The 23,677-nt window shown below is 33.7% G+C and overlaps 1 protein-coding gene across 1 annotated transcript in view; it reads left to right on the top strand.

Annotated features, from left to right (window-relative positions):
* The window catches only part of LOC150102569 (alpha-soluble NSF attachment protein-like), a 183,397-nt gene that overhangs the window by 10,106 nt on the left and 149,614 nt on the right, over window positions 1-23,677 (top strand). The window contains exons 2-3 of the mRNA XM_090398810.1: window positions 7,890-7,969; window positions 15,758-15,874. Coding sequence (XP_090254936.1) covers window positions 7,890-7,969; window positions 15,758-15,874 — 197 coding nt within the window. The remainder of the gene's footprint in view (window positions 1-7,889; window positions 7,970-15,757; window positions 15,875-23,677) is intronic.

Here is a 23,677-nt window from a genome sequence, read left to right as displayed (position 1 = left end):
TTTCTTCTTTTGTGAACAGTCTGCTGTAGTCTTCCATACTGCTCAAAGTGAAGTATGTTCATGTAGGTTTCTATGGTTAAGCACTTCCCACAGAACTGCTTAACCATAGAAACCTACATGAACATACTTCACTTTGAGCAGTATGGAAGACTACAGCAGACTGTTCACAAAAGAAGAAAAGAAATTGGCTTTGCTTAAGTGCTGCCCAGCTACTGTTGGACCAGTTAATATCAATTGAGATGATCAACCATCTGATGCTTTCTGCCAAGAATCAACTGCTGTAACTGTTCAACAGAAATTTCTGTGAGAATGCTTTTCTGTATAGAAGGCTATACAGAATAATAGCCTTCTGGCAGAAGGCTATTATTATTGCCTTTCCTAAGCCAAAATCCCATATAAAATATCACCAGTTGCTCTAGCCAGCTGCTTGTAAGAGATTGTGGGAAAAATGGTTAACTCATCTTTTTTGGTTTATTGAGAGCAACAACCTCTTTTAGAGAACACAGTGTGGCTTCCACAAACATTGCTCAACAACTGATCACAATTTGTCCACTGGAAGCATCCATTACAGATGACAAACTAAAATGCAAGCATTGGTTTTCTTGGATATGGAAAAGCATATGAGATTGCTTGGAGATTTAGAATATTGCGAGACCTACAAAACTTTGATCTCAGTGAGAATCTTTCAAGTCTGAGAGGAAACCATTCTCTTCTGACTATAGCAAGAGCAGGGAGTCTCACACAATTCAGTTTCATGCCACACTTTTTTTTTGTAATCATGGTTAATTTGATAACCAAACAACTTCCTTTAACTGTATATAAGAAAGATATAGGGTGGCCATAAAAGAACTTTCCTTTGTAGGCATCTGTAGCTAAAACCAATAAACGGAATGAGACCAAATTTTATATTGAGACTTTTGAAGGCATGGGGAGATGATTTCCGCAGAAAAAAAAGATTTAGTACCAAAAGTCGCTGATATGGGAAATTTTGGTGCTGGCAGAGCCGAAAGCAGTCAAATGTTTGCAGTAAATGCAGGTAAAAAGGATTATGCAAATTTTACCGTGCGTACGTGACAGCAGCGCCACCATTTCCACTTAAAAAGGGATTGGGAACGTTCAGGCAGTTATTTGAATGACTGACGAATTGTGCTCAATACGTGTCCTACCTTGCCTCAGCGTGCTTTACTTGTTAAGTTGTTTTACCTTAAACAGTGCAATGCCATAGCGGCCCTTTGGAAATTTATAAGGCTTCATAACTTGCATACAGGTCCTATGTCAGCTGTAGCACAGAGCTATGATTAAGAAGTTTGAAGAAACTGGATCACTAGGAGTTAGACCTGGCAGAGGACAGAAAGCAGTGCAAGAAGAGACAGTAACAGACGTTACACAAGAAAGGTCAGCACATTGAAAATCATGTATAGGGTCCAGGGGACCCTGATTCTGATGAATAAAACATTATTTCCTGCGAGTTCAATCACTACATTAATTTCTGTGTCTCTCGCAAGTTGTTTTAGTTTAATCATTATTATTCTTATTATCATTGTAATGCGCCACACATCCAGCTGGAATGAGTGCTGCAGCTGTCGCTTACACCGTTGAAATGTTATTCCATTTTATCTGCCTTTAATGTAATTATCCACTTTATTTCAGCTCTGTCAGCGCCAAATTTTCCTTATCGGCGACTTTTGGTACTAAATCTTTTTTTTTGTGGAAATCATCTCCCCATGCCTTCAAAAGTCTCAATATAAAATTTGGTCTCATTCCATTTATTGGTTTTAGCTACAGATGCCTCCAAAGAGGGAAAGTTATTTCATAGCCACCCTGTATAAGAACTATATAAGGAATTTTTTGATTTTAATATTTCATTTTTTACAATTATACTACCATGCACAGAAGGCAAATATTCCTATTGTAAAAATAATCATATTAAAAATTCTGAATATTTTTACGTATTAATTATGCTTGTTAGTTTTGTTTTCATACACGCAGTGTCTGCACTTGTGATGTGCTCGTTATGAAAATGTTATATTAGAAGTAACATGTAAAGAAGTAAAAAAAAAATTGATGTACTTACTAAACTGAATATTTGTGTTACTTATAAGAAAGTTTGTTGTGGTTTAAAATTGTTGAATTTTGTGTTTTGTGAAAGACTTTCTCTTAGCGCTAATGGATACAGCGAGTCAGCCATTTTATTGCAGTGCGTAGTTTCTGACTTTTGTGGAGTGCGCATGCTCCCGGAGAGGATTTGATGTGTGATTGACAGCTGACAAGGAAAGCGTTGCGTATCCAAGTAACGGTTGTAAACAAGAGAGCGTTCTGAAGTTTTTAGAACACTGGCCGGTAAATATTTAAGTTGGAAGGAACTTGATTTTTTTTGTGTGGCAGTCGGAAGAAATTTCATAGTGTATTCCGAAAAGGGAATAGTGGAAATAATAGGTTTCAAGGAGGAATAAGTAATGAATAAAAGGAAATCTTGAAACTGTAAGTTTTTTAAAGTGGAAAAAGTTAAGACTGCCATTTAGTATTGTGAAGGAAAGAAGAACTTGTTGCTTACATTCTAAAGTGAATGTTTTTCTTAGAGAAAAATATTGATAAAGAAGTTCTATAGGTATTAAGGATGCCTGATCTGATGAGTATTGCTACTAAAAGGAAACAAGATTTAGTCAAGAAGACTTTTATGTGTGTTACATTGATTGATGAAAGGATCCTGAAAATGAAGTACAGAGCTGTATAACTTCTGGAAAAGAGCCTTAACAGAAAGAGAAAAAAGACTATGAACATTTTTTTGTGATTGTGAAAGAAAAAGTGTTTAGTCTTAAGAGTAAGTTTATATTTTTAAATAAGGCCTTGGATCCATATAATCTGTAGTTATAGTTATGTATTATTGCTAGAAGTGTATATATATTGTTTTAGTTTTATTAAATGTGTTTATTTTGTACTTGGTTTTGAGCAATGATTAGTTGGATTCTGAAAGAGAGAGTTAAAGTCATTGCACCAATTGGAGTGAACTTTTGTGCAATACAATAACATATAGGGACACTCGGAGTCAAAATAAAAATAATTGTTAGTAAAAGAGATTTATATAATAAATCGCCTCATAAGTATATAGTATAATTATTAACAAAGGCACAGCCGGTAGACTAAATAGTTAATATACTATATATATATATATATATATATATATATATATATATATATATATATATATATATATAAAAAGAGGGAATATATAAAAATTAAAAAAAAAATTAACAATGGCGCAGTCGACAGGATTCGAACCTGGGCGGGGGAAACCCCATATTGTTAATTTTATTTTATAATTTATATATTCCCTCTTTTTATATATATATATAAAATATTCAGAATTTTTAATATGATTATTTTTACACTATCATACATTAGATTCATAAGTGGATTAAGTATGTGATAATCCAATATTAGAAACCAAGTCACATCAAGCTTCTAGTAAGTACGATGGTGGTCTCATATGACAACTTCCTGCTTGTTGGAGGAGGATGGTGGTTTTGTAAAATTTATATTAAATATATGTTGTCTGCACCATTTGTAACATTTCTTATATCTGTGTCTAACTATCAACTGACACAATGAAAAATGAAAAGTTGGTCCTTGTTGGGGATCTAAATAGCAGAGTAGGAAACGATTGTGAGACATACAAAAATATTTTGGGAAAATTTGGAGAAAAGAGCAAAGCTAATAATAATGGCAAATATCTGTTGGATTTCTGCTCAGGACATGGACTGGTTATTACTAACACCATGTTCCAACATAAAAATGTGCACAAATTCACATGGAGAGAAGAGGCAAGGAATAAGAAAAGTCTCATTGACTATGCTATTGTTGATAGTGATGTTTTCTCCTTGGTGCAGGACACCAGAGTGTACAGAGGATTTGAAATTGGAAGCAATCACTATTTAGTCTTGAGCAGGATAAAATTAAATTTCATATTGAAAAGAATAACATGTAAGAAAGTTTTAAAGCGAATAAAAGTTGAGCAGCTCTCAGATGTGAACTGTAGACTAAAATACACAAAGATTATTGAAGAAAAAATGAAAGAGTTTGAGAACAGGAATCAAACCTTGGAGATTCAGTGGCAAACTCTGAAGAAAACATTGATTGATTCTGCCAGAGAGGCATGTGGTGAGGTTGTCTGTAAGGATAAAAAAATCAGAACTCCCTGGTGGACACAGGAAGTTAAAGAGGCAGTGAAGGAAAAGAAGAAAGCATATCAAAAGTTACTGTCAAATAAGTCAGCTTGTGCTCTTAGAGAATATAGAGACAAATGCAAGAATGCTAAACACTGTGTAAAACTAGCTAAACAAAAGTAATGGGAGGACTTTGGTAATAATATAGAAAATAAATATCAAGAAGGTGGCAAAATATTCTGGAGGTTGTTGAAGAAGCTTAGGAATGGAGGAAAGAGTGCTGTAAAAGGAGTTAGAGATGATAAAGCTGACATGAAAACGGGAGAAAAAGATATCCTTGAAGTATGGAGTAATTACTTTGAAAAACTGCTAAATGAAACAAGCAGTGATGACAGCACAGTGGTAAAAAACACTGACCAGGCATGCAGTCAGGGATACATATCCATACTTGAAGTAGAAAAAACCATCAAAGGCTTGAAATGTGAAAGGCAGCAGGAGTACATGATATTCGACCAGAAATGCTGAAGTATGGTGGTATAAGAGTCTTACAGTGGCTACACTGCATAGTTCAGAAAGCCTGGACAGAGGGACGAATTCCCGATGATTGGGGTAGAGCTCTCATAGTACCCATATATAAAAAGGGAAATAAACCTGCATGTGAGAATTACAGAGGTATTTCCCTACTGAGTGTTCCTGGCAAGATCTATGCAAATATACCTGAGAAACGGTTCAGAAGAATTGTGGAAGAAAAGCTTGGTGAAGAACAAGCTGGATTCAGGCCAAATAGAGCTGTCAGGATCAGATCTTCACTTTATGACAAATAGGCGAGAAAGCATGGGAACATAACAAAGATCTGTATTTAAGTTTTGTCAATTTGGAAAAGGCATATGACAAGGTGCCAAGAGAGAAGCTATTCAATACGCTGCAGTTATATGGTGTCAATGGGGCATTATATCAAGCAATACTTAGTCTTTATTTGAGTTGTATGTCAGTAGTTAGAACTGAAGGAAGTACAGGAAGATGGTTTAATGTTAAATCTGGTGTGAGACAAGGATGTACATTATCCCCTCTGTTATTTATTATATATATGGATCAAATTATGAAGGAAAGTGGTATTAAACATGATATCAAAATTGGAGATGTTAATGTCAGCTCTTTGCTTTATGCAAATGATGTTATACTTCTAAATAAATCTGCTACAAGTCTGCAAGATTCTCTGACTAAATTGGATAGCTGTTGTAATAGATATGGTATGAAGGTCAGCAATAAATAGACAAAGACAATGAAAATAGGCAGAATCATTGAAAATGTCAACTGTGTTGTGAATGGAGAACCTGTGGAACAAGTAAAACATTTCAGCTATTTAGGCACGATTTTTACTGAAGATGGTAAATTAAATATAGAAATAGACAACAGAATCAGCAAAGCTGGTATGGTGGGAAGTCAATTGAATTAATTCATATGGAATAAAAGAGAAATAAGTCGGAACACTAAATTAGCTGTATACAAGACAGTGTTCAAACCAGTTTTAACTTATGGATCTGAGAGCTGGGTCAGAAGTAAAACACTTGACCAAAGACTAGAGACTACAGATATGAGAGTCCTGAGAAAGATTATAGGTGTGAACAGATGGCATCAATGGCAATATCATATTAAAAACGAGGATATCAGGAAAGAACTTGACATTGTCAGCATCCAGGAATGCATTAGCAGAGCTAATCTCAGGTGGTATGGTCACTTAAACAGGATGGGCGAGGAAAGATTAGCAAAACAAGTGTTCCCTGCCAGGTTGGCAGCAAAACGACCCAGAGGAAGCCCAAGATATAGGTGGATTGATATGGTACAAAGTGCCTTAGACGATAGAAATATAAGATCTGATAATGTGGGAGTCCTGACAAGTAACAGACTGATTTGGAGGAAAATTGTAGATAGGAAGTTAGTAATGATGTAATTTTTTTCATGTAGTACTATCATATCCTGTACACCCCTTGAGGGTACATGGCAGGAATTTGATCATGATGATGTCTAATTATCCTGTTTTGTCTCTAACTTTTTTATTATGGTCAGCCATCTTACTTTCCGACTGCTGCCATGTATATGCGTATACTATATCTTATCTCTCATGCTCTATCCTTGTCTTATCTCTAAATTTGCTCTATAGCCTAGCAGATTTATTTGTTTATCGACTGCGCCAGCTAGACTGTATCGAGAATCAGAGTATAAGACGTTATTCAAGGACCACACAGGTTTCTGAAATCGTATGTGCACTCCCCGCTTTACTTTGATTTTATCCCTTTCAATCAGTCATGGCAATTAAATAAAATTCATACATATTATTTGCACACATATTCTGCAGGATATACACTAAATAAATAAAATTCCTCATTTCTCTAAACCTTGATTCTGAGTTATCATAACATCTAAACTTAATATCATAGGATTGTGAGACACACACACACACACACTGGTCTAATCTAATTAACTACTTTATACAAAATCCCACTGGCTCATTTACATACAAGAGACTCGTGCATTTTCTACACATATTTTCAGAAATACAGTTAGGTACAAGTTTCTCCTTTACAAACATCCTTCACATTAATCAAATGTTCTACAGGAGTCTTCCTAACATCTTGTCACAATGTCTCCTTCATGTAGGCGATCCACGTAGACGATTGCCGAAGCATCTCTTCTGTTCCTTTGGATCACAAACGATTGAAATCTTGAAATACGAGCACTTCTTGAGAATCCTGAAGGCAAACAAATGAAGCCTCTTTCTTTTTCCGACCACAGATGTCGGCGATTACAGGCAGGAGCAAGCATTGAGAATCCTTATAATTCGCATTGGCATAATTATAATATAAGGATTATAATTATAATCCTTATAATTCGCATTGGCATGCTTTTCAAACTTGTTTGTGCTTACCTCCAGGCTTGTTGACATCATCTTCACGTGCTTTTCGACTTTTGTCTTTGGTACTTGCTGACCTTTTGATGCAATGATGATATCTTTTGCAAGTCTCTAACTTTTTCTCTCATGATAATCCTCTTTGTTCTTTGCTAATCTCACCGTAAATTTGCTGATTCATGTGCCACATTATAGTGACAAAGAAAATTCCCTTTTGCTTAACATAACTTATAGGGAATAATAATATTTCATAATAATTTACATATATTTTCAGTACATATCCTGAATTAAAACCATTGTAAAACCAAACATGATAAGTCATGGAATTACTTATCATGAGAGATTTTATAGTCTCACACTGTCAGTTGCTTAAAGACATTCACAAATATCTGCCACAATGATATTTTGAAGCTCTATCTTATTGGTTGATGAGTAGAGAGACTATTTACTTTGAACAATCAGGCTTACATATTCGATCAAAATATTGACCAACAATGCTTTGATCAAAATATTGATCCTAGTATAAATGGTGTAACATCAACAGTAAGTTGATCTACATTATTTGTGATCCCAGAATATAAGATGACAGATAATGTTACTCTGGCTAATTTTTAACTGAATAATTTTCTTCTTTGATTTCTTAATAATCTAATAAACTACATCAAAATCCTAACCATAACTTTAAGCTATAATATTTGATATGGATAGGAATAATAAAAATTCTGCAGGATTTTCAACTTAAGATATATTTTATCATCATCATTTTTTTAAAATTTTATTTAAAAGATTTAGAGTAAGTAAAGTATATATATTTTCAGTGGCTCATCTAAAGTTGAAGAGGCATGTGAATTATATACACGTGCTGCAAATATGTTTAAGATGGCTAAGAAGTGGAGTGGTATGTATTATTCATTTTATCTATTGATATTTCTTTTTTTTTCTTTTTTTTTTCTTTTTTAATGCATACAGGATGCTTCAAATTAAATTTTTATGTAGCAAAAAATTTACAAGAATGGACTGGCCATTTGGGATTTAGCTGACATATTGTTCTCTATGTTGGCTTAAATACGATGAAATGACATGGGATATCACTCAGTTAAACAAAATTCCTTTTTTCAGGGAACTAGGGTAAAAGGTGAAAAGTAAGTTATTGCAACAAATTCAACATTATAAGAATTCAAGATAAGCATCATCAGTGTAAGAGCTATTAGCTAAAAAAAGAAGTACAATTGTAAAATGAATTTGAGGACCACATTGACATAATCGGTGTTACTGAAACAAAGAAGGTAAAAACAGGCAAGATTCTTTTGAATCACAACTGTAAAATATTATATTCAGACAAAACTAATTAGGTAAAGAGTAGCTGTAGTGTTCAGTACTAAACTTGAAGATAATCTTAAATAGTAGGCAATTTCAGTTGGTGATGCAGATAGACATCAAAATGGTTTGGACAGTGAGATTGATATATATGTTTATTATATATTGCTTGTGGTTCCTAAGGAAAAAAAGAGGACAGTGGTTATAAAGTTTGTCCTTGGAGAGCTGAAAAGCAGAATAGGAAATAAACAAATATATAGAAATGTTAGAGGAAAATTTGGAGCAAAGAGCAAACCTAACAATGGTAGGAATGTATTAGATTTATGTTCACAACAATCACTAGCACCACACCATCTTCCAACATAAAGATGTGCACAGGTTCACATAGAAGACAAAAAATAAGAAAAGCCTCATTGACTGTGTTATTGTTGATCTTGATATCATCATCCTGACAGAGGATACCAGAGTATTGTTGGTGGGGAAATATTTTTTCACTTTCTTGTGCATGCAGTTGTATTATTTGTACCATTTAGTAAATTACTCCCACTGATTTAGCTCATCAAGACTCAAAAGAAAATAATCAAAAGAAAAATATCTTTAATTTACTAAAAAGAACACAAATTTATACAATAAACTTAGGAGAATGAACAAATGACATCATTTGCAGAATCATCTTAAAAATGAAGATATTAGGAAGGAACTTGATATTGTTAGCACTGTCTAAATAAAGCTAGTGTAATGTGGTATGGTCACTTTAGCAGAATGGGAGGAAATGTTAGCAAAACAGGTGTTTGATGTCAAGATAGCAGTAAAACCACCCAAAGTAATACCAAGATCTTGGTGGGTTGATTTGATTAGAAGTGATTTGGAAGACCAAAATATTAGACATGACAATAGTGGAGTGCTGTGCTGTTATGTAATAGACTAATTTGGAGGGAAATTGTCAATAGGAGATTAGTAGTAATGTAAATTTAATTATGTAGTATTGTCAGAGTATCCTGTACACCCGAGGCTACATATCAGGTAAATTGATGATATATACATAAAATCAATATGACTTAATTATGCAACTACCAGTATATATAGGGTGGCCCATAAGTCACAAAGGGATTGATTTAAAATGTGAATAACTTTTTTGATTATTAATTTTTTTCATATTTTTAGATATTCTAAGGAACATTTGGAAAATTAATTATAAAAAGTATAACCCAACAACAAACCAAAATGGTGCAATTTTATTTTGGAAATCAGCATTCAATTATTCTAACACAAAGAGCATATCTCTGCCATTTTAATGTCAGAAATGCTCCCTCAGAAATAATGATTAGTCACTTGATTGTTTCCAGCAGAAGCGTTCCTTAAGTGACTTGCTATGATCCAGGAGACCCCCCCCCCCTTCAGCCAGGACAGAGGACAGCATTCAGTGTGTGCAAGACAGTATTAAAAAACCAAACATCAACCCAAAGATGTTCTGGGCAGCTGGGTGTGTGCCAGACATCACTGCAGTGCATTTTAAACCATTTCTGCCTCCTCCCATACAAGATCCAACTGGATTAAAACTGATATGTTATCAACAATGTCTAAATTTTGCAGTCCACTTTCAACAATTAGCTAGAGAAGAAAATGACTTCATCTACCATTTTGTTATTTCTGATGAGGCTCATTTTCACCTCAATGGTTCATAAACTAGCAGGATTTGGAGTTTGGAGAATCCAAGGGTTGTTCACCAGCATGAATTGTGCAAACCCCCTCCCCCCATGTGCGCAGTGTGGTGGCTTTTTATGTATCATTACAGGGAATTATCAGGCCTTACTTTCAAGATGACAGTGGTAATGCAGTGATGATCACTGGAAAGCAGTATTGTGCCATGATTGAATTTTATACGCTCTGCGGTAGAGGACAGACCAAGATGTGGTTTTAGCAAAATAGAGCTACTGCCCATATCACTGGAGGAACTTCTAAGGCACATTTTTGGCAAATGAATAATTTTGCAAAGATCTGCAATTAATTGGCCATCACGTTCTCCAGATCTGACTACTCTCGACTTTTTCCTGTGGCATTACCTGAAGGAAAAGATATATGTAAAATGTGAACAAGCTATAGACGTTCCAACAGCTGAAGGAGAATATTTGTGCAGAAATTAGGGCACTGCAGCCAGAAACATTAATAGTTGTCATGCAATATGCAATAGAAAGGACCTGTCTTTGTGAAGCTGAAAATGGAAGCTATTTATGTAACGAAAAAAAAAATCTCCAGGTTCTGTATTTCATTATATCAAGGGAAAAAATAAGAATAAAAATAATTAATAAATAAAAAGGTTTATTAAATGTTAAAACCTCTTTGACTTATGGACCACCCTTTACTTCAGATTACATGACTATGAAAATCGCTCTTTCTACATTTCTACCTTCAGTTATGCAGTCTGAAATCCACAGCTTTTATCCATTATGGATGCACTTCTGGAATTTCAATCTCTGCTTTCATAACTTTCATTCACCTGGATTCATACAGGAGGAATTACACAGATTGCTGCTTGTATAACAGAATCATAAATTCAGTTAAATTTTGCTTATATTCTAAAGTTGCAGAATACTAAAAAAAAAAAAAAAAAAACCATATAGTCATCCAAAACGCTTCAGCTTAATTCACTTTTTACTTGTCCCATTTCGTTCATGTAGAAATGGGCCAAGATTACATATAAAACAAATGAGTAAATAAATAAATAATTAAATTTGTTTTATATCTAAGCAGGACATCATTAACCAAAAATAACATCTCAAAATGTCTTGCTTGTGATGTACAGAAAGAAACAAACATGTAACCAACAACTTCACAAAATAATACCGTATTATTAACATCTTAACTTGAAATTTTATTATTGTTGTTGGGTATCTGCATTAAATTCACATATTCCACGGTATATAGGGGATTTGAAATTGAAAGTAATCACCGTTTAGTTTTGAGCAGGATACAAATGAATTTCATATTGATAATTTGAATTTAATTTCTTTTTAAGTAAAGAAAAATTAGAACTCTATGAAGGGACCCAAAAATTCTAGGCAATCCTAGATAAGAAGGAAGCATAGTGAAAGTTCCTACAAGTAAGTTAGCATGTTCTCTAAGAGAATATAGACAAAAATGTAAGGAATTAAAGTATTAATAGTTCATTAAAAATTATTATTATTATTACGTAACACCTCCAGTGAGTCCAAAGATTCGCCGAAGGAGGGCATCTACTGTACAACTCTCCATCTCTGCCAACTGCAACTACCATCATCATCTACACCAATGCCATCTACTGCCAACCACCACCACTAGTATTTTCACAGACAGTCACAAACATCACATGCCCATGGTGGGATTTGAACCCGCAGCTGTTTGACTGGAGAGCGGATACGCTAACCACTCAGCCAACTAGGCCGACAAGAAGGAATTATGGGAAGATTTTTGTGAGAATCCAGAAGGTCAACATCACAGTGGTTGCTAAATGTGCTGTAGCTATTGAAAGAGCTTAGAAATGGAGAAAAGATACTTACAGGAAGTTCTACAATTGTGCCTGAAAATTCACAGCAAAAGACCTGACATGTTTATGAATGAGTCCTCATTTTGCATGACAATGCAAGGCCTCACACCTGATGTGAAGTATATCTGATCTTATGGAAACATATGGGTAGTGCTTCCTTTCCCTGATATAGTGTGGACAAGAGCTTACATCCATTGATTTGTTCTCTGGAAAATGCTTTGCTGCCATTAATGAGATTTCTGACAAAGTGACCTCACTTATCAAACATGAGCAACAAAGGCTTGCTGTGACAGGGGTCAGCAAAAATGACTTCATTGTTTTGTAGCAGTGATAAGGCAAAATGCGGATTATATTGAAGGTCTGTAAATGCATTTTGTTAAATTAATGTTTAGGTTTAGCAAGAGGAATACAGTGCACAGAACATTGGAAATGAGCCTTGTAAATGTGAACTATTCTGTGAAATGGTTGTCAGTGTCATATGCAGTTAATCTAGATTTTTCTTCTTCTATGAGCTGCATTGCTTTTTTTGGTCTCCCTGGCATTTTATGAGTTGGACCATTTCAGCCTATGTAGGGTAACAGTAGATTTTATAAATATACATGGATATTTTTTGAAGAGTATTAGTAATTTAGGTTTTAGAAGGCTCTGTAATTTTTGGATTAGTTAATAACATTCTAAGTAAATAACATTCTATTCTTTTAGTAGAGAAGCAGTGCAAGTGGAAAAAATAGAGATGTTGTTTGAGGTAAAATACTTGTATAGGTAATTTCAATTTTACAAGTTAATTTGTTCCTGGTATATGCTTGTAACATAAAATTTCATAAAGTGGGAATTTATTTTCCATAGATGGAATGCTAAAAACAGAGGTTATATTCTGAACAATGAAATTTTACCATAGTGTTTTAGGTGGGAGATGAATTTCATCACCTGGTGTGAGACTGCTGCCCTCTTTATTTGGAGGGCTGAATAGGCTTGAAAAAACAGTTCCATGTTTGATCTCTGGAGCAGGGTTTCTGGACTATGTGAAAAATAATAAAAAAAAAAAAATAGAAAAAATAATAATACATTTAATTAAAAAATAGAAAAAAATCTTTAGTCCACCTACAGTACTACTATAGGTCTATCAAAATTTTTGTGGGTGGAAGCCACAAAAAATACAAAGTAAATAAATAAAGGTCAACAGAACAACAGTATATGTTTAATGATTTATTTGTCCAAAGAAATGGAAACAAATTTTTTTCAAAGTATGAAAACATAGCCTTTTAAAATCAATTTAAAAGCAAATGCTAAAAATCACTTATTTTTAAAATAATGTTCTCTTTTATTTATAAATTTTATGATAGTATTAAAAGCATTTTTTGAATCTGTAGCAACATTTCTGCTACAAAATTTCAACTTTGTGACTTGAAAATCTTGGTTGCTTTCTCTGTAAGTTGACAAGCTTCTTCTAGCCCTCCCTTTCCCCTTCCCCATAAGAGTGAAGTGGGGGGGGGGGATGGGGCTTGAAGCTGTTAAATCTGCTTCCTAATTTTACTATTTCAGGGAGGACTTTATTTTTGAGCTCTCCATTCTGTGCTTAAAACAGATCAGTGATGTCGTGTGTAGAAACCTAAAGCTGCAATCAATTAGCAATACTAACGACTTTGTTTCATTTTATTTGATCTCTGCAGATTCTTGAAATCTTTTAAAATTATCAATAAACTGAGCACAGTTATACTGTATTACATAGCTATGCACATGGTTCAAAATATATATTTAGCATCTGTTTATTGCAATTAATGTTTATATTAAATTTTTTTGATACTTAAAAAAAATATAAAGCAGTAAATGCCTGTCTTTAAGCCTGTTTAAATGTGGTGGTTTTTCTGTATATTAAAGGCTTTCTTTGTGGATTTAAAATGTTAAATTTACGCTCATTTTGTTACTGCTGAAGGTGCATAATGCTCTGTTCTTCAGAGTATTAACAATGACATATTTTTGAATGGTATGTTAAGATTTTGCATGGAGATAGCAGCCAGTATGAGTAGATTTTCATTAAACTTGTACATTTTCTGTTTTTTTTTTGTTGATCATAACATTTACCAATTGTAAGTTATTATTGCTATTAATTAATGTTGATGGTAAATTTGATATTTTGGTGATGTATGCTAAGGATGAGTAGAAAATACACATTTTTTGCTATTTCCAAATGATGAAAGTATAGTTGGTGTATTTCTACCAAACAGGTTTATGCATAGTCGGATACTGATGCTTCAGATTTTTCCATGAACAAGGTACCAGCAGATGAACAGGAGCATCTCTTCCCCATTGTTGTAGAAATATTCTTTGTATCTTGTTCCAAAGAAACAAGTGACATTATCTTCTGGAATTCTGCATGGGATTGTCACTTGATTCTGCATGATATATGGAAATCTGTAATTAGATCCTGTGTTCACTCAAATCTCAACTGTTGACATTTACTGACAACTTCTGTGAAAAGCAGACAGACAGCTGATAATTATATGCATCATGAGAACAGATTGATCTATTACCACCAATTCACGTGTTACATTTTTGTATATTAATTTTTTGCTTGCATAACTTTTTTTCCTGTTATCTCGAAACAGCTACTATTACAAGGTAATTCAGTTTGTATATTAAATTATTATAAATCAAGGTTAATTCATCAAACAAAATTTACAGATGAAAATGATATTCTAGTAATTATGTTAATTTATATAGGAGGGTTTTTATCATATAAGAGGTGTAATATATTGTTGTAAACTGTAAATGTTATGGAAGGAAGAGAATAGGCTAAAGAATGTATCTCATGATTGCAAAGTTTGGGATTAAATATTCTGTGATCAAATGCAACATATGAGCAGAGAGAAAACTAGCAGCCCAGTTGAAAAATTATTCTTTAAATGCCTTAGCAGTATCAAGAATAACCACTTCAGTTTATTCCAATTTTTCCATGCCTTTAATCCCAAAATACTAACATAAGGATTAAGGTTAATGAGTATTGATGGAATCTGTACTAATAATCATTTGATTACCAGATTATATTGACTAACAAATGACCTGAAAACCTTGCAACTACACTGAGATGATCATCTTAGCTGTGCCACCTGGAAACCTTTTGACTAACAAATCAAAACCAGATAGAATCTGGTAATGATTTGAGATGTTTCCAGGTTGCATGCTTATGTACTATTGAGAGATTTCTCTAATATTTTATAAATACTTGAAGTTAGACTAATAGGATGGTAATTTGATGCTAAAGATTAGTCATCCTTTATAGTAATAGGGTGCATATAGCCAAAAAAAAAAAAAGATGCCAAATTTATACAAAGTAGGCTGATTTCCAAGCTGTAGGAGAAGTATTACTGAAATAAGAGTATAAAATGATGATGACACAAAAGAGAATTACAGAAGTATGAATGATGGAAAACCCTAAAGAAATTCAGTCATTATCAGGAGATTTCTTATTATCCAATTTGAATAATATTCTTCTGATCTTTTTTGTGAATAATCAAAACAATCAGAATATTCTTTTGATTATGAAGGATGTTTACTAAGATCATTAGTGCAAGAAATTTAGATAAATAAAAAGCCAGAAGAATTTTGTGTGTGTGTGTGTGTGTGTGTGTGTGTGTGTGTGTGTGTGTGTGTGTGTGTGTGTGTGTGTGTGTGGATGCACTAGAATGGTATAAATGAGGTTGAAAGCATGGTAATGTCAATATACAAGTCCTATTTCAAAACACTTTTTTGATTATGCACACTCATTGCCTTATGTGTTTTTCCATTTTTCTGCCGTATGTGCATACTCAGTTTTCATTTCTCTTACTAATGTTTATTTTTTTATAGCTGCTGGTGCTGCCTATTGTGATGCAGCAGGATTACATTTAAAAAGCAGTAGTCGTCATGATGCAGCGACATGTTATATAGATGCAGGAAACTGTTATAAGAAAGCAGATCCCCAGGGTGAGTTATATTGTAATAAATTATCTCATCTTTAGGATGATTGCTACTTTAATAGTGAGAATTTACTTCATGTTGCAACTTTATTCCATTCATAAAGTTACACTGTTCAACAGGGATTTTGTTAATGGATCAAAACTGGTGTTTTCTGTGTATTTTATGATGTGGAATTTAAAAATTGAACTAGATTTTTCTAGCGCTTCAGGTTTTTTTGTTATAAACATGCCATAATACAAGCTTAGCTAAGAATTATTGATTGAGGAAATTTAAAAAAAAAAAAATCAGGAGAAAAATCATTTTGTTAAAGGAATATAAACAGTTATTTTCATAGAAAAGTCCAACAGAGAAGAGTGGGGACTATTTGGCTGAGGCTATTTAGCAGTGGACAGAACACAGCTGAAGAAGAATATTAAAAAAAAAATAATAATAATAATAACAAAAAAGTAAAATACAAATTTGTTTATAACCATAATGCACAAAAGAAATGCATATCAGGGAAGGGTAACCATTTGAAGTTCTTATTTTAGTAGTAAATTTCATTCTTGAGTGTGATGCTGAGTTGAAAGGATGCTGATGCCACATAGTAAGGGCATACCTGAACTGGAGTTTTGGTGGTAATTTAAAACAGTTTTCATCTACATCTTCCATAAATATTTGTAATCAGTGAGGAGGGAATGTATTTTCACCATCCCATTATATAGAACTATGCATAAATTGGGTTTTAAGTTCTATATGATTTTTTTGAGAGAGCCCATCTATTTGACAGGAATAAATATAAATGATGCTATATAGAGAATAGGTGATGACATTTTAGCCCTATCTAACTTTTGGACACTGAGTGGGCAATTCAATCTCCAGCAGTACAGTAGCCAATTAGAGAAATAGCTAGCCCAAGACTATCACTAATTTTAAATGCATCCAGTAAAGAGACTACTAACAAATGCTGCCATCATGTGGTCCCTAATCTTAATAGGATATGTTGTTTGAAATAGTGTTGGTTCTGTGGGCTAATTGATTTTCTTGAGTTTATGGGACAAAAAAAACAAGTTTCTGGCAGACAAAAACCTGCTTGCCCATTCCAAAGAATGACTAACTCCATAAGTTCCTTGTCAAAGAAAGACTTGGAAGAAGTTCCTCTAGTTAGGCTTAAGTTCAAGTCCTAGTTGCTATTTTCTACAGGCCTATTGTAAATGATGCAAGAATCACAAATTTACTATATTTTTCAATTACTGGTAATTAGTTAAAAATACTCTTAAATACCAGTTTGCTGGCAATTTCTTACATTTTGAAAAAAAGTTATATTGAAAAATTATCAGTAAACATTAATAAAAAAAAAATTGCATTGAAACATGATATAAAAACTTAAAAAAAAATTATCACAATATAAATGACATAAACAGTAAAAAAAAATTATTGAAAGAAACATGACATAGACAGTGAAAAAAAAATTATCAAAACATTGAAAGAAGAACATTTTCGGCGAGTGCAGTGGGTTGCCCACTGTCGGTAGCACTTGCAGTGACTCCCTACACTTCCATCTCAGTATGGTATCACTGATTGTTGATCTGGGATGGCCCAGTTCATCAAGGCTTTGCTAAACTGATAGATATTGTAACATGCCATTGTACCACAACACCTCTTTGAAACTCCATTGGTTTCTTTCTCGTAGCCATTTCATCCGGACACAGTTGCACTGACATGCGAGTATCATATTCCTGCAATTTATACCAGCCGCAAGCACTAATTGTTACACGGCACAATGCACCTTGCCCTTGGTTGTGTCAGTTATTTTCTCACCAAGAAGTGTATTAAAAACAAATGACTAAATTTCTGAATTCAAGGTGTCAGCCCACAAATGCCGTTTTTACATATTATCCTTTATAGCATCCTCCAGTCACGTTTGGTGAGTGTGGTAGGTTGTCCACTGTAGGTAGCACTTACAGGTGACTCTCTACACTTCCATCTCAGTATGGTATCACTGGGATGGCCCAGAAAGGAAAATTCTATATTTGGTTAGTATGTTTAAACTAATTGATAATAAAAAGTGCCTGTGTGTGTATCAGTAATTTAATACTGATAAATGGTTAGTGAAAACCATTCCAAAGACACCATACTGCACAGCTGCAAATTTTATCATTATGAAATTCCTGATATGTACCCTCAGGAGGTGGACAGGTTAATTCTGATAATATTACATGAAAAAGTTTCACCATTAATAACTTCCAATCAATACATTTCCTCAAATTAATCTGTTATCTGTCAAGATGCCAATATTATCAGATCTTATATTTCTGTTTTTCAAGATACTTTTTATTGTATCAATCCATTTATATCTTGGTCTTCCTCTGGTTCTTTTTCCTGCCAATCTGGCAAAGAACACTTGTTTTGCTCATTTTTCCTCTGCCATTCTGTTTAAGTAACTGTACCACCTCAGAATAGCTCTACAGATTTCTGAATACTAACAATACTAATAAATGAGTTCTTTCCTAATATATCCTCATTTTTGATTTGATACTGCCATTGATAACATTTGTTCATTTCACTAATCTCAGAACTCTCTCATATTAGAGGTCTCTAGTCATCATTGATCAAGTGTTTTCTTTCTAACCCATCTCTTTGGATCCATAAGTTAAAATTGGTTTGAACACTGTCTTTTATATCACTAATATAGTGTTTTGACTAATTTCTTTCTTATTCCATTTATAAATTTATTCAGCTGATTTTCTACCATACCAACTTTACTAATTTTGTTGCCTATTTCTATATTTAATTTACCATCTTCTCTAAATATTGTGCCTAAATAGCTGAAATGTTTTACTTGTTCTATAGGTTCATCATTACAGTTGATGTTTCAGCCTATTTTCATTGTCTTTGTTTTTTATTGCTGATTTTCATACCAAATTTATTACAACAGTTATTCGGTTTGGTCAGGGAATCTTCAGACTTGTGCTGGATTTATGAATAAATCCAGCACCTGTAAAGAATTAATATTAACATCACCAATATTAATATCAGATTTCATACCACTTTCCTTCATAATGTGATTCATATAGATAATGTACACCCTTGTTGCTCTGATTTTCTTCAGACCATCTTTCTGTACCTCCTTCCATTCTAACTGCTGACTTACAGCTTAAATAGAGACTGTGTATTGCTTGATATAATGTCCCATTTGCACTGTATAACTGTAGCATTTTGAAGAACTTTCCTCTTGGCACCTTGTCATATGCCTTTTCCAGATCACCAAAACTTAAATACAAATCCTTCTTATATTCCCAAGATTTCTCAACTAATTGTCTTAAAGTGAAAATCTGATCCTGACAACCTCTATTTGACCTGAATCGTTCTTCATCAAGCTTCCCTTCTACAATTTTTCATAGCTTGTAGAAATTGTAGAAATAAATAAATTTCATTAATTGTAGAAATTCTACAATTTCTCAGGTATACTTGCATAAATCTTACCAGAAACGCTCAGTAGGAAAATATCTCTGTAATTCTCACATTCAGTTTTATTCCTCTTTTTATAGATGAGTGCGCTAAGAGCTTTTCTCCAATGCTTTCAAATTCGACCCTCTGACCAGGCCTTCTAAATTATGCAATGCAGCCACTGTAAAACTTTTATATCTCCATATTTGAGTATTTCTAGTAAAATTTCATCTACTCCAACTGTCTTGCAACATTTCAGGTTTTTGATGGCCTTTTCTATTTCAAATATGGATATGCATTCCAGAATGTATTCCTGTTGGGAGTTTTCTACCGTTATGGTGACAGCACTTGTTTCATTTAGCAGTCTTTCAAAGTAATTTCTTTATCTTCACTTTTCATGTCACCATTATCATCTCTGATTCCTGTTACAGTACTTTTTGCTCCATTTCTAAGTTTCAATAGCCTCCAAAATATTTTGCTACCTTCCTGAAACTTGTTTTCTATATGCTTGCCAAAGTCTTTCCGTGACTTTTTTTTTTTTTTTTTTTAGCTAGTTTTACACATTTTTGCATTTTTATATTTTTCTGTGTATTCCCTTAGAGCACAAGCTGACTTACTTTCTAGGAAGTTGCTATATGCTTTATTCTTTTCCTTAACTGTCTCTTTAACTTCTTGAGTCAACCATGGAGTTCTGATTTTTCTGTCCCTAAAGACAACCTCACCACATGCCTATCTGGCTGAATCAATCAATCAATTTTTTTTTCAGGAGTTGCCATTGACTGCCAATCTGAAAACAAGAACCAACCAAGGTTTGGTTCTTGTTTTCAGATTCTTACCTAGCCTTTTAAGGAATGCAGAGAACTGACTGAGGCTTTTGACGTAATGTCCAGTCCTCACCTTGGTGCACCCTGTTAGGTATCTACCTGGGTGCTGAACGAACGAGAATGGGCTGACAATTTGGGATTTAGTTTACCAAATTGTATACTCATTGGCTTAAACTGCAATGTAAAATGATGATACTGCAAGTTTTATTGCAGCCTTAAATACAATGTATAGTGCTAGTCCACTGTATATAGTGACAAATAGAGTACGAGGGTGGTCTGAAAAGTTCTTGGCCTCGACCACAGATGGACACTGTTGGCAAGTTTTTTTTTTTTCTAAGTTGGTACTTAGAAAAAGCATCCATGTGAAATTGCAAGTCATTCTATCAAGTAGTTTGTTTTATATGCTATCTGAAGCAAAAGCGTTGTCTGTATCCCTTGAAATGGATAAAACTTAGCATCATGCGGTTATAAAATTCTTTGTAAAAGAAGGTTTAACGCCAAAAGAAATTCATTTGAAGTTCATAAAAGTTTATGGGCACTCTTCTCCTTCATTTTCGACAATTAAGAAATGGGCTGCTGAGTTTAAACATGGCTGTACCAGCCTTGAAGATGATCCACGTGAAGGACGTCCAAAAAGTGTAACAACACCAGAAATCATTGATCAAGTGCATGATATGGTATCGGATGACCAACGAGTCAAAGTGCATGAAATTGCTGAGACTATAGGCATTTCAAAAGAACGTGTAGGATAAGTGCTTGGAGGGTTTTAACAAGAATGAAACTGAATTTGTGCATCGATTTATTACTATGGATGAGACTTGGATTCACCATTTCACACCAGAACCAAACAGCAGTGAAAACAGTGGACAGAAGCCGGTTATTCAGTGCCAAAGAAGACAAAGTCGGTTCCATCAGCAGGAAAGGTCATGGCATCGGTGTTTTGGGATGCGCATTTTGTTTATGAATTATCTTGAAAAGGGTAAAACAATAACCGGAGAATATTGTTCCAATCTTTTAACCAGACTGGAACAAAAAATTCGTGAGAAAAGACCCGGTTTGCAGAAGAAAAAAAATCATCTTTCAAATAAGAGAATGTACATTTGGGATTTTTTCTACACCATTAAGATGGTTCACAAATACTCTACCAAAATTGAAACTGGCATGCCATATTTATTTAATAATTTGTAAAAATGTGCCAACCATATGCTCAAGAGTCATGTTTATATGATCAGGTGCATTCCCACCTGACACGCAACTCATGCAAGACACACCATATGAACTTTACAAGGCATTTTACTCTTCTAAAGTTAAATTAATCATAAAATGTTTGAGGTAATAATGCATGCAATTGACTTCTAACTTGAGCACATAGCTATACAGCCATAGGAGTATTAAGGCCCATGTGGTTTATTTAAACAAGCAACTACATTTTATGAACAATATTTTATCAACAATAACATTATTACAACTTGCATAAAAATGTTTTTTGATTTACTGAAATACTGCTAAAAAACATTGAATCTGTAAATTTTTAAAGGATTCCTGCACTACTTACTGGTATTATAATTCCTAATACTACCAAACTGATCTTCATTTTCCCATTCTGCACTACTTTCTTTATTTTGTTTAATTTTTAAGGCTATAGAAATTTTTCTGGAATAGAATTTTATTTTATGTACTTGGAAGATTATGACTAAACATTTTGCTAACTGATAAGAACATCCATTCTAATATGTTATATGTTTTATACTTTGGGAAGTAAAAACTTTAAACCTGCAGAATTTATATGAAGATTAGTACAGTGCAGCCTTGAAAAAATACATTGTAGCCATGCAGACTGGAAACATCAGCAACAAGAAGTGAATTATGAGAACTTTGAATTCAGATATTTTGCCTATATTACATATGGATAATTAGATTTGTATTATCATCATCAATTTCCTGATACATACCCCCCAAGCGGTGTTCAGGTTACTATGATAGCACTACATGATTAAGTTTACATTATTATTAATCTCCTATCCACAATTTTCCACCAAATTAATCTGTTACTTGTGAGTACTCCAATATTGTCTTATCTAACTTTTCTTTCTTCTAAGGCAGTCAGAATTGCCTTAGAAGAATAAAAAATAAAACTCCAAAAAACTCCACTTAGACTTTGGTCTTCCTCTGGGTCTCTTTCCTACTATCTTGGCATCAAACACCTGTTTTGCTGACTTTCCTCATCCATTCTATTTAAATGTCCATACCACCTTAGATAGTTCTGCTTACACATTCTTGATGCTAATAGTGTCAAGTTCCTTTCTAATATCTTCATTTTTAATGATTATGCCATTGATTGCATCTGTTCACTCTCCTATTTTTTCTCAGCACCTTCATATCTGTGCTCTCTAGTCTTTGATCAAGTGCTTTATTTCTAAACCAACTCTCAGATCCGTAACCTAAAACTAGCTTGAACACCGTCTTGTATATATACTGCTAGTTTGGTGTTTTGGCTAATTTCTCTCTTATTCCATATAAATCTATTCAGCTGGCTACCCACCATATCAAGTTTGATCAGCTCATGTTATTTTCCATTTCCAGATTTAACCTACCATCTTCATTAAAAATTGTACCAGAATAGCTGAAATATTTTACTTATTCTATAGGATCTTCATTCAGAATGCAGCTGAAGTTTTCTATTTCATGCCAAATTTGTTACAACTGTTATTCAGTTTAGTTGGAGAATCCTGGAGACTTTCACTAGATGTGGTTAGGAGTACATTATTATCTGCATAAAACAAAGAGCTAATTTGACATGTCCAATTCTAATATCAGACCTATTGCCATTTTCTTTCATAATGTGAACCATCTAGATGATGAATAAGAGTGGAGATAATGTGCATTCTTGTCTTACCCCTGATTTTACATCAAACCATCTTCCTGTATCCATCAATTCTAAGTGCTGACTGACAACTTAAATATAGACTATATGTTGCTGTGTATAATGTTCCATTCACTCCATACAATTAAAATTTTGAAAAGCTTTTCTCTGGGCATCATGTCACATGTCCTTTCCATACAAACCTTAAGCACAGATCTCTGTTGTATTCCCACGATTTGTCAGCTATTTGTCTTAAAGTGAAAATCTGATCTTCATAATCTCTATTTGGCCTGAACCAGCCTGTTCTTCTCCAAGTTTCACTTCCACAATCTTTCTCCACCTCTTTTCAAATATGTTTGCATAAATCTTACCTGGAACACTTAGTAGAGAAATTTCTGTGTAATTCTCACATTCAGCTTTATTCACTTTTTTTCATAGATTGGTACTGTGAAAGCTGTACTCCAATCATCGGGAATTCAACCTTCTGACCAAACCCTTTGAATTATGCAAGTGTAAGCGCTGCAAAACTTTTATACCTCCATACGTAAGGATTTTAAATATCATATTCCAGCTGCCTTTTCACATTTCAAGATTTTGACACTTTTTCTACCTCAAGTATTGATATGTACTCCTCTTTGCATTCCTCTTGAAACTTTTCTAGTACGGTTCTGTCAATGCTTAGCTTGTTTAACA

Source organism: Typopeltis vanoorti, chromosome 10, assembly GCF_054136105.1.
Source record: "Typopeltis vanoorti isolate ZY-2024b chromosome 10, IOZ_Tvanoo_1.0, whole genome shotgun sequence".
NCBI lineage: Eukaryota > Metazoa > Arthropoda > Arachnida > Uropygi > Thelyphonidae > Typopeltis > Typopeltis vanoorti.
The sequence above is the reverse complement of the archived record's forward strand: the minus strand, read 5'-3'. Positions and strand labels throughout refer to the sequence as shown.